Source organism: Syngnathoides biaculeatus, chromosome 9 (assembly GCF_019802595.1).
Source record: "Syngnathoides biaculeatus isolate LvHL_M chromosome 9, ASM1980259v1, whole genome shotgun sequence".
Taxonomy (NCBI): Eukaryota; Metazoa; Chordata; class Actinopteri; order Syngnathiformes; family Syngnathidae; genus Syngnathoides; species Syngnathoides biaculeatus.
This window is the reverse complement of record NC_084648.1, coordinates 7825188-7838179: the sequence shown is the minus strand read 5'-3', so window position 1 is coordinate 7838179 and position 12992 is coordinate 7825188. Positions and strand designations below refer to the sequence as shown.

At 41.9% G+C, this 12992-nt stretch overlaps 1 protein-coding gene across 1 annotated transcript in view; it reads left to right on the top strand.

Moving 5' to 3' along the window:
* Positions 1 to 12992, top strand: part of LOC133505620 (voltage-dependent T-type calcium channel subunit alpha-1I-like) — a 145429-nt gene that overhangs the window by 107735 nt on the left and 24702 nt on the right. The window contains exons 18-26 of the mRNA XM_061828843.1: positions 255 to 325; positions 494 to 971; positions 1644 to 1744; positions 6500 to 6623; positions 6905 to 6973; positions 9954 to 10132; positions 10202 to 10328; positions 12090 to 12215; positions 12363 to 12452. Coding sequence (XP_061684827.1) covers positions 255 to 325; positions 494 to 971; positions 1644 to 1744; positions 6500 to 6623; positions 6905 to 6973; positions 9954 to 10132; positions 10202 to 10328; positions 12090 to 12215; positions 12363 to 12452 — 1365 coding nt within the window. The remainder of the gene's footprint in view (positions 1 to 254; positions 326 to 493; positions 972 to 1643; positions 1745 to 6499; positions 6624 to 6904; positions 6974 to 9953; positions 10133 to 10201; positions 10329 to 12089; positions 12216 to 12362; positions 12453 to 12992) is intronic.

Genomic DNA, 12992 nt, shown 5'->3' with positions numbered 1-12992 from the left:
CTAACTGGGAGCCATTGAAAAAGAAAGGAAAATGTACACATTTCCTGATGTTGATGTTCAAAGGAAATCGAATTTAATCCTATTTGGATTGCTTGCGACATACCATGCAGTGTCAGTAGCCATCCATCGATCTGATCTGGATCTGATCTAGATTACACCTTTGGTGACACGTGTAAACACTCCAAGGAAAAATCCTCTTGAACACATCCAGATCGGTGTGAAATTTCATTATCATTTTTTTTTTGTTTTTTTAGCGTCACGGTCGCAGTTCCACCTACCACAACTGGGGACGTCCTTTTCATCCTCAGTCTGCGTGGAGCCGCAGGTAAGGAACGACAATTAGACAAGCATTTTCCTTCTTGAATTTTTAATACCGTCATAACTGCTTGATGATTGGAAACCTTTGGTGCTGCTCATTAGCCTGAAAATGAAAAGCTTAGTAAAAGAAAAACTGCAATAATGGTTCCCATGTTGATTTTCACATTATCTGAAGGTCCAGTTCCAACAGCCTGGGCCGCAGGAACTACGGCTTCGGTGGGGCTCCTCTGGTGGGGGGGAGCCTCCGCGTACACAGCTCCCGCACCCCTTACTCATATCCCCACCCCGCCGAGCAGGAGTCCCTGCTCTCCCGGCCACCACACCTCCATCATGCTCCACTCCTTCACGGTCCTCCGCCGGCCGGACTCTTGCTGTCTAGAAGGGACCGCCGGGCTCTGTCCCTGGAACTGCCAGAGCTACACCAGACTAGGGGACAGGGGGGCTGCCCACCTCCCACAAATGCCACTGTGGACTCCAGGAAGAGAAGCAGGGGGTCTGTCACAGCGGGTTCCGGGACGGGAAGCGGCGTCGGGACGGACCACCGGGATTGTAATGGCAAGACTCCCGGACCCCACAGTCTACTGATGGTTAATGTTTTCCCACAAGTCAACGCACGCAAGGAGAGAGCGGATCTAGATGAAGAGACTGACTATGTAAGTGGTGAACGCTACTTTGAAAACACAAGCTAGGCTTAAACCATAATGTCAAACCCAAACTCTGACTTCAGTCATTAACTTCAAACCTTAACCACGGTTTGAAACCCTAACCCAGGATTGAAATAATAATTTAAACCCCTAAATTCAATTCCTCACCCAAGCAGTAGTCCCAATTGGAAACATTATCCAATGCATGAAACAGTAATTCAGAACTGTAACTTGAAACATTAACTGACACATGAAACCCCAAGACTTGTTTAAGACTTTAAACCTCAATCCTATTTGAAACCTTAACATCAAACCTCTGTTTTGAAACGTTATCCAGGCATCAACACTTAACACTAGTTGCAAAAATAAGTCAGGAAACCCTAATTTGAAATCTTAACTATGGCTTAAAAAACTACTTTGAAGCACAAATTCATGGTCATTTTAAACAATAATTTAAACCAGTAACAAAAAGCAACAACAAAATGAGTTTTAATCATAATGACCTCACTGAAGTGTGGTACTAAAGGTACAGCACAACAAAGTCATCTTTGTCGTGGTGAATGCTGGGAATTTCCTCAGGCCAGTTTTACTTTATTAGATCATTAATCCACCCCAAAACTCTCTTGACTCCATATATTATTGTAACTGGAAGTAATTAAACTTCCTTCTTCTTCCATCCAGAGTGTTTGTTTTCGCATGCAGAAGATGATTGAGGTGTACAAGCCGGACTGGTGTGAGAGTCGAGACGATTGGTCCGTCTACCTCTTCTCCCCACAGAACAAGTGAGTGTGCTTAACTTTCTTTCATGAACTCGGTCGTCTTTTTGTTTGCCTTTCATACATACAAATCCACACCAAAACACTTGATATTTCCCATGGAGGTTCTGTAATGTCGGTGCTTTGGATGTACCAAATTTCAAGGTCACCGCAAGCACAAACACACACACAAAATGCCATTATTCATCGAATTGTCTTCAAACTGGGTGGATCCATAGCAGATAAATTGCCACTTAAACAATTTGTTTTTGGTGGCAATTGATTTCAAATTTAGGGAGTTCATCCGAGGTCAAAGTCCTCACATAACAAGGTCAAAAAGCAAGTATTCAAGTATCAATCAAGTATTTGTCAATAGAGCACGGATGTCAAAATGGCCAAAATTCTTTTTTATTGTACAAGTTTTACTTATTTACTTGAAGGTGAAATCAAGGTGAAACCTCATCCTAAAACCTATTCAAGCGTCTGGTGTAGACTGACCGGGACAAGCTCTGTATTAGATGGACGGGAGCATGGCCCTGAAAACAAACGTTATCCTGTCAATAAGGAGGGCTTTGGCTTTCGCCCGCCCGCCCAAATGGCTGGATAAAAACCTGCCACTGTGCCGTCTGAAGAATTTGTTCCCGTCCACAGACTGCTATCGACTCTCGATATTGTCTGAGCTTTTGTTTGTCCCTGCCGCTGGCAACATCCCCAAAGGCGTCGTGCGATGGCCACTTAAGGAAGCCAGGGGGGAGCTGAGCTATGTTTTGGCTCGCTGGCAGGTGCCATCTGTCAAGCACTGTGTATATGTGTGCGCGTGTGTGTGTGTAATATTTGCACATGTTTGTCCTTTTTCTGTTTTACATTGTAGAGTATGTTTAACCGTTGAGAAGTGTACCTTAACAGGGATGAAAGCAAGATAGCAAACAAATCCGATATCAGAAGCTCAGGCTCGATACCCGGGGACAAATGAGTGGCAAGTCTGTGAAGAATGTGTAGCAATTAACTCAGTGTTTTCGCTCTCCATCACTGAGAACGATACAATACATTTGAGATGTGTATTAAGGTACCACCATCATGATAATGTACTATGGACTCCATTTCTGATATGATTTGGTATGATTCTAATTATGAAGCAATATGACACGATCCATTTAGCTCCATTTCCAATGCAACATGATGCGATTCACTAAAATTTACAATGCAATACAATCATCTCAAGTGTATTGCAATTAGCAATCAAAATTAAAGGTTGAACTCGTGATTAATTACATGAAAAAATCACATGAATCTTACATTCTTTCAGATTACTCAGGCAAATTATTTTGACCTCACAACACGCTTCTTTATCTTAACCGCAGATGGCGATCTGAAATGTGGCACAGGTCGCTGAAAGGTTCGCGATAAGGTCAATGCTTAGGCCAGTCCAAAAATGAGTGAGGAGTCTCCGAACGTTGCGCTCATCTTGAAATTTTGCTTCAAAAGTCACTGGTGGGATTTTTAGTATAACAACGCGAGGTACAGTTGAGCACTGAAATCTTTCATATTGAAACCCAACAAGTCTGAAAAGAAAATATGTTGTTGTGTCTGCTGTATTTTGCATCTGAGATTAATCGCTATTAATCAAAATTCAAGTTTGATTAATCAGAAAAAAAGATCAATTGACTCCAAATTTTAATATGATACAATTACACTGCCAGTGCAATATGGTTCACTCCAATTATGACGCAGTTGTATTAAAGTACCATTTGCAGAAAATTGAAAGAGACCACAGACGGGAAATTTTACAAAAATACAATTAAACCACCCCATTACTTTCATAATTTGACTCCACATGATAAAATATGCATATCCTCTTACACAGATGCGTAAGCAATTAGTGTACACTGTTGGAATTGACGTTCATCGTCACCCCCGTAAAATGTGTCATTTTTCTCCAAAGGAATTAATTTTGTGCTTTGTACAGAACACAATCCAAAAGGCTTGGGGGTCGGTGAGGGGAACTGCTTAACATGCCGAGACACATGTAAATTGTCACTGGGGGCACTGCAAACGTGGGCTTGGCTTTATTCAAAGTGCTTACAAGTCACCCAGGCCTGGCCTGACAGGCGTAGGCGCTCTCTCGCTATCTCGCTACAAACCTGCGCTGTGTTTGGCTCTCAGGGAGGAATCCAGTATGAGCTTGGAAGTGCTTTTTGTTGTTCTTGCCTCTCCCGAGGAGGTGATGGTTTGGAATGGCTTACATTGTATCACATCAAAAGTGGAGTTCAACCTATCATATCGCATCATAATTGTAGTGAATCGTGTTCTATTGCACATTTACTCCCATTGCAATGCAATGTGACATACCAGCCTCAAATTATGATCCGGTTTGATCGATTCTAATTCAAATGTGATGTGATACACCGTGATACTTGTAACTCCAACTACAGTATATAATAGAACATGTTTCATTCCCTTGACAACAATATGACACAACAACAACACAACACAATGCAATTTGATTCATTAATACTACAATGCAATGGCCGGATTGCATGTGACGTCGCACTTGTTCATTTGGGTACTTGACCGCCATTGTTGCAGACAAGCAGTCAGCTGTCCATCGTCATCATGCCAGATTTTTGTTGCGTCTACGGATGTGGACATCGCAGAAACGGAGACATTGGGAAGCGATCTTTCCGTGTTCCAAAGATTAGATTGCATGAAGGAGAAGATACAATGGAGTTATCGAAAAAAAAACGGCAACAAAAGTGGCTTGCAAATATACGACGTGCAGATTTGAACGAAGCTCGAGTACACAGGGCAAATGGTTATTTGAAAGTCTGTTCTGACCATTTTGTAAGCGGTAAGCATGTGTATTTCTAGTGTAGAGATATTCTACTTCAGGGAAGTCCTTCAAATCACTTGAAAAGACGTTGTTGTGGAGAGTATATGGATTTATATCTTCATAGAGTTTGATCTTCTGTAGATAACTGGCTTTGGCGACACCATCTAATTAATTTAAGTAGGCCGAAAACATCCACCACTCGCCGCTTACGCATGGGTCTGTGGACATTGCCGTGGTGATGTCGTCACCATTTATGCCCAGCGCTGATTTCTTGGATTTATCTTCATTTGCTGAAGAAATAGCAGTATCAGTTGATCGGGAAGACGATCAACCGAGCGGCGGAGCCGCTCACGGCTGTGTATCCAAGTATACCTCCGTCTTCCCAATCAACTGATACTGCTTTTAATTCTTCATCTGATGAGGATAAATCCGAGAAATCAGCGCTGGGCATAAATGGTGTCCCATGTAATCAAGCGTTTGGAACCCCATGTAACACGTCACATCCGCACACATAGGTCATGTGAGTCACAAAAATGGCAGCGCCCCTGAAAATTCAAATTTGTCGATAAAAATCTTCTCAAAACACTATTAAATGAGAGAGGATTTAACATCACATTGTCAAAATAGAGTACATATTACATGACCTCTTGGATACATTGTTAATGCAAACCAGTGGAATTCCCCTTTAATAACGAGACAATATGCTACTCCCATTACATTACTCCCCAATCATGATACTGTACAATTCACTCCATTACGATATCCAGCGGAACCTTGGTTGTCCAGTATATCTGATTGTTTGTTACATTGAAGAGGTTTTGCACCACTTATGCACCCATATTACTAAGTTACATTGAGTTTTGTATATCTGTGACCTGGAAATGTATCGCTCCATTTCTCTGCCTCCACAGACCCAGTAGACACTCGTGGCCAGTTCTAGAACAAACACGCTTTGTCAACAGCAGTTTAAGTGATAAATGGAACCTAATTTGGACACATTGTTTAGTTGCAAAGTTCCGTTTTATCAGATAAATGTTGTATTGGGGTCCATTTTATGGAGGTACAACTGTAATAAGATTCACTGCAGTTAAAAAGTTTCACTACATGATACATTCAATTTCGATTGTGATTTGATGAACTATATTTCCAATCCAATATGATTCATTCCCATTACGATGTCATACGATGCATCTCCTTTAACAGCAATTCTGATGGAATGGGGCATGATTCACTCTGATTGGAGTTCAATATCGAATATTGTAAGGTGTAATTGTACTGAATGGTATACTATTGCATCATACTTGCAATGAATTGTATCACATCATAATCGTAGTGAATCCTCTCCCATCATAATAGCGCTGACTCGTATTGCTTCGTAATTGGAGTGAAATGTATCACATTTTATTAGATTTTTTTTTTAATGCACAAACACTTGTTGGTCTTTTGACTCATTCTGAGCCTCAATTACGTTAAAATGCAAAACAATTTCGAAATTTGTGAACTAGGATACGAATGCACTCCGATTTCAATGTGGTACAATAAAATAGTTCACTGCAATACTGCGATAGGCTTTGAAGCATTTACCACAAATTATGATACAATACATTTAACGTCAACTACAATATTATTGTTATGAAGAAAATTGTACATTTTTTTTTTTCGTGGCCTGTTTCAGAGGGTAGATGTCGTGCTGAATTTAATGATTTTAAAGTCCGTTTTTAGAGCCAATTAACTCTTTTGGTTTGTAACATTAAACGTAGACCTCCCGTGAGCAGACTTTAAAGCAAATGAAATGAAGCGAGGTGAAGCGAGGCACAGAAATATGCAGAATGTGCTGTGCCAGTCCACACATTCCTGTGAATAATTGCATGATTGAGTAATGCTGGAGTTCCGTCTTTGAGCTTATTAAAGGAACAAATCTTCCCTGGTCTCTTGTGGTTTTCCTCTGCCAGGTTCAGGGCACTCTGCCAGTCAATCATTGCTCACAAGCTCTTTGACTACGTGGTCCTGGTCTTCATCTTTCTCAATTGCATCACGGTGGCTCTAGAGAGGCCCAGGATCCTCCAAGGCAGTCTGGTAACAAGATTTACTAATATCACCTATTAGTTGATTACTTTAAATGCCGTGAGCATACCAGGAGGCAAGACTATATGTTTGTGCTTACCAGCTAGAGGTCCTTCTATTGTTATCCATCTACAGTATTTATATCTATTTTTTATCTACTGACCTAAGGACCAATCAACTGTACCTACCTACGCATTTCCTTACCTATCTGGTTTTCCATAATGTTGATCCAGTCTTATCATTCTACTCATGATTTGTACCTAACTTACGTATTTTTCCACCTTGTGTCCCAGGAAAGGCTTCTCCTCACCATTTCCAACTATGTCTTCACTGCCATCTTTGTGGCCGAGATGACCCTCAAGGTGAGAAACGTGCCTCCCGATCTTGTGTCTGCCCACCTCAACTCCCTTTTGCATCTTTTTCCTCCTGTCCCCTCAGAACTTGCCGATAAGCAGTTAGATAATGAACTTAATTAGCATGCTTTCATACTTACGAAGGTCAGCAGCTCCTCTAGGTATTGGTGGACTTCCCATTTACACAAACATTTTCTCGCCTATCCAGCTGATGTCCAGGAAGTGTGATGTTATCTATTATTCATCAGTTATCAAGGGCTCCCACTTCATGGGTGCTTAATCCACTCAATCGATGTTCATCACACTGGAGGTTAAGGCAGAGTTTACATTTCTATGAGGTTCTTACCATGTTCGTTCCTCTCGTGTTTTTTTTTTCCTTTTGCATGGTAGATTAATTGAAGCCTCACAGGGTTAATTGTGAGTGCTAATGGCTGTTGGTCTATATGTGGCCAGCGACTTTCTGACGACCAGTTCGCGGTGCACCCTGCCTCTCACCCAGAGGCAGCTGGCATTGGCTCCAGCACGCCTGCCAACCTCGTGAGGATAAACGACACAAAAAAATGCATGAATGTAGTGCTATTTCCCCTTATGTTTTCTCCTCTTTGAAGTTGTTCTCTTTTAATGCCGCCTCCATTTTGCAATGCAACGAAGCGAGCTCCTGCCATGTTGTTGTCAGCTTTCAAAGGTGGTAGAGGGGCCAGTTTGCTCGAGCAATCGCTTGGAAGGTCTACTGGTCTTTATTTACTTACACACCATTTTTTTTCCCAGCATACCCGTTAACATAGCCAGCCCATCTAACTTTCCTTTCCTACATCGCCACCAACCGACCTAACTTACCTATTTTTCGATCATACCTCTTGTGTTTCCGTGATGGGAGCTGTTGTGGGTCATGGTTCTGCATCATGTTGTCCTCAGTCGATGTGTGCCTGTATCCTATAATAGGACCCTGGTGCAAAAGCCTCTTTGAGATGGTCTTTCCTGACTTGGACGCTCTGTACCCAGCCTCAGGTTACTTCGGTCATTTCACGATGATGTTTTCAGCTACTACGCATTATAGCGTGTATGTCTTAGGACATTACAAGTTATTTTCTTACCTATGTATGTATCAGTGTCCTTGTGGACAAGTGGTGGGTGCGTTAATTTTAATTGATATAAATCATTTGGGTTGCACTGTATGTTTAAAAAATCTGTGTAATTAGAGTTTGATTGATTGATTGCTAATCTTTTCTACAAGCCCATTTTCCCTTCTTACCTCCTTATTTTTGCTATCTACTCTTCTATCTTTCCTTACTTACTACTACTGAACCAATGATTTGTTCTATTCTGTCCATCTGTTACTTACCTGCCTATCTTTCTACTTACCTAGTTTAAAACCCTACTTAGAAACTAATATACATATTTCCCAACTCCCTACCTACTGACTATCAATCTCTTTCCGACATAGCTATTTTGTGTCCTACCCCTCTTTTGCTCCGACCAGCCTATATACAATCCTATATACGAATATTCCATCCTACCTATCCATTTTCCTACCTACCAAACTTCCTCCCAATTTCATACCTACCTATCCATTTATTGCTGCTTATTTAATCGTGCTTATGTTAAATGACTTCAACATCTGCACATACTAAGATAAGCTAATGTTCGTATAAAAACATAGATATATACGCATAGACAAAATGAGCCATGCATGTACACATTTCAAACTGAGCTTTCCAACCTTGAACACAGGCCGCTAATTAGAAACAGTGGGACCACATCGGACTCCCTTTGAAGGCAAAAATGTATCAAGATGCAATAAACAGGCTCCAGTACTTTTCTTTTCCTTTTTCTTTTGAAAAGACAAGAAAAAAAGCAAAGAAAACAGCTTGAGGACATAAGTTTGAAGTCCCTCCTCCCCAAGGCAAAGTAAAATGTGCTAATCATAAACATTCCGTATTTGAGAGCATGTAGTTGTGGCACTGGATTTCCAACATGTATGTCACAAAACAAAAAAAGAACAGAAAATCACTGCTGTTTCCCAAAAAAGCTCATGACAGAATTACACATTCTTTCCCGCAATTCTCTTTGTTTCCCCTCGAGAAAGGAGGAAGCATTGTGTTCCCATGCGACAGTTTTTTAGCAAGCGAGTGCCAGAAAGTGTCAAATGACGCTCCTCCAAAACATCTCTCACACACTTTTATCTTCTGAGCTTGTCTTTCTGCTCCAACCTTTTTTCCCCTGTGACAGTCTTCATCCTGCCCACCGTGATACCCGTATTCCTCCCCGGGATATTCTTATTCATCGCCTTTGTCATCTGAGCTAAATGTTGATGGATTTGTAACATGGCCTGGAAGTCTGCATGAGCTCGGGAAGAAAATTGGGACACAAAGAACGCTGGGAAACTGGAAGTTTTTGCCGCATCTGGCACAACATGTCATGAATCTGTGCTTGCTCCAATGAAGTTTGGTTCCACCAGCATTGGATCAAAATTCTCCTAGAAAAATGTAATACTGTCCAAAGTAAAAATAAAAACAGTTTCAAGTGTGACTGACGCATAACATATGTGATAACCACATCTGTAGCTTTGTGAAACATAGCAATATTGCTGCATGTCACATGGGATGTCTTAAAACCATGCAGTGTACATTGAAATGTGGCTCACTTCTAAGCACAGCCTCGTGGCAAAGTTTCTGTGATGTAAGAGATTCTCGAAACTCGTCCCCACAAGCCCCTTACCAAAAAGTCAAGCGAATAAAGAAAGTGATGTAAGGTAAGCTGTGCTTTCATGTGTCTTTTAAACTCCCGCAGTGTGATATTTTGCATCCAACATCAATGGACCATTAAACAACCCCACCCCCCCCCAAAAAAAAAAACAAAAAATCTGAGCAACTATGTGGGAAGAGAAATGAGGCTAAAATTAAAAGATGTCAACAGGAGGGCCCCCTGCCCTGTTTGCTGCATGGTCTTTATCGTGTCCTCATCATTTGCGCACCCTTCATCTCCACAGGTGGTGTCCATGGGTCTGTACTTGGGCGAGACGGCCTACCTACGGAGCAGCTGGAACATTCTGGATGGCTTCCTGGTCTTCGTGTCGCTCATTGACATCGTGGTGTCCATGGCCGGTGGTGCTAAAATCCTCGGTGTCCTCCGCGTCCTCAGGCTACTGCGAACTTTGCGCCCCCTCAGGTGGGCTTCGGGGAATTCGATATGGTGCTGTAAAAAGATTTATATGTTTTTGCCTCTGTCCTCTGACAGGGTCATCAGCAGAGCTCCGGGTCTGAAGCTGGTGGTGGAGACCCTCATTACCTCTCTCAAGCCCATTGGAAACATTGTCCTCATATGCTGTGCCTTCTTCATCATCTTTGGAATTCTTGGAGTTCAGGTAAACAAAATTCTACAGCAGAATTACCCAATTAGGACAAGTGTTGAGGGAACGAATGCGGTCAGGGGTTAGTGTTTTTGTTATGGGTTGGAGTGACTGTCACAGGTGAAGATTAGTGGTCGGGTTCCGGTTAGCATGAATGGTTGTCCCTATCTTTATGTGACTTGCAATTGACTGGCAATTAGTTGAGGGGTGTAGTCAAAAACAGCTTGCATTGGCTCCAGCACCCAACAATTCTGAACAGGGTGAGCAGCACTGAGAATAGATGGACGGATGAATTAGTGTCGGGGCTGGTGTCATGGTAAAGTCTTGGTCTGTGAATTAGGCCTTGAGGCTGTAGTAGAGGTTGATGTTCAGTTAACATTAATGTCAGGGGTTAGTGTTATCAGTTGGTGTTAGGATAATCCATAGCTCAGACGACACCAATGTAGCCAGATTTTGATCTAACAGAGATTTCTCAACATCATTTACTGCCATTTACTGCCGTGGATCATTTGGTTTATGATTCACCGATGAAGCATCATCACCCTGTGTAGTGTGATATATTCAACAATGCCTCACAATGCAACCCAAATTCTGGCTTGTCCAAATTTTTTTTTTGCTTTCCTGCATAGTGTGACATGACATCAGGGGTGTGAAACTTATTTTTTGTCGACGGTCATATTATCTTTTCAATTTCCTTCAGAGTGCCGTTAGAACAGTTAAACCATACCTCACCATATTCTTTCAAATACACAACAAATTGAGGGATAACTAGTTTTAAAATCAGGATAATGGTTTGCTCAACTACTGATCAAGTTACGTCCTAAAGGGGATTGGTAGCATAAAAATGCCATATCTTAACATTATTGTTCATTACATATGACAATTTTGACTTTTTGTTCAGATTTGAGCAAGAATCATGCAAGTTGACGCACGTGATTTTCATTTGCGGACCACATAAAATGATGTGGCGGGCTACTTTTGGCCCCCGGGCCTTGAGTTTGACACCTATGTCCTCGATGGTCTTACAATTGTTCCTAGACATTATCCAAGAGTGTACCCATGACTTCCTGAACCCCGCACCCCGCTGGGAGCGTGTGCTATGTGCTGGTTGTTCCTGCAGAACCAAGCTCTGGTTAACCCTGCAGTTCTTGAACTTGCGTTCTGCAGTTCTACATGCATGCATGCCCACGTTTCCCTGTTGCCTGGGCTCTTTTTTTCCTGCCACGGCTCACCGAACCTGTGTCGTTGGCCAATGCTCTTGGCAAAGCCATCTGATGATCAGGCGAGATGTGCTCGGTGTCATACTTGTAGTGCGACCACTTGTCTGGTCAACAAATTTTATGACAGCATGTCTTGTCATTTGACACAGCGGTCATTGTGAACGATAGGAATAAGTTGTGCAGTTTGAGCTCAGCATACATGTAAGTGATTTGTGTTAGTAACAAATTCAAGAAATTGGGGAATTAGTGTTACTGTAATTTTTGGGATTGTAGTGGTAGTTTTATTTACGTTTTGTGCTATAAGAACCCCAAAACAAAAGGTTTCTTTTCCTCTGGATAATCCTTCTCAACCCTTATATTCTTCTTATCCTTCCCAACATGCAACACTTCAGAATGACATTTTTCCTCGCGAGGGAAAAGCAAGCTGTCGACAACTTACGCTGTCAAGTCTTTCATGTGCGCACTGAAGCTGCATCGGGTGCTAATTATGGAAGCACTTCAGAAAAGCATATCACAACAAGCCATGGAGGTATTTCTGTGCATGTGTGTGAGGCAGCTGTTCAAAGGCAAGTTCTACTACTGCGTGGGTCTCAACGTGAAGAACATCACCAACAAGTCGGACTGCCTGGCTGCCAACTACCGATGGGTGCACCACAAATACAACTTTGACAATCTTGGTCAGGTAAAAAGCACTCTTAATTGATAAAATAATTTCAATAAAGAACTGTCTCAAAGCTTTTGCCCACTAAGTTTTACTCATTAAGTTGTTCATCAGTGTTTTTTTTTTTTGTTTGTTTGTTTGTTATTGTTTTTCTGTAACCTCCCATAGGCTTTGATGTCCTTGTTTGTACTGGCCTCCAAAGATGGCTGGGTGAATATCATGTATCACGGACTGGATGCGGTGGGCATCGACCAGCAGGTAACCAACTTCCTGCAAAGAAAAATTTAAAAACACAATAATATTGAGAATTTGGCCCAAATATTTGGTGTCAGAGGTAGGATCGGAAGTATCACCAGCCACGTCTTAGTGGCACTTGGGAGCAAAACATTTGTTTAGCTACGTGAGTGACTTTGGCGACAATGGAAGCATTTTGCCATGACATTGCAGGAAAGTCTTTGTTACGTAATTAAGCCACACAAAGGTTTTAGACAATCGAATAGGATGGTGTCAGAAGTGGAACATGGACGCCATAAACCATTGTATTTTGTTTTTGACATTCGTGTTCGTAACAGTAATTAGCACCTTAGTCAGAACACCTGTCTATTACATTTGGCATCAGAAGTGGGGTCCAAGAGCAACGTTCAATTGAATCCTACTTTCACGTGCCATTGGTGCAGGGAAGGACCTAAATGCAGGACTCCGAGACAAAAGCATAATGTCCAGTGTGTTTTATTGCAGAAGTAGTGTCCAAACACGGTAATACAGCGCAAATGCAATGAACTGGGAAATGCCTGTGAC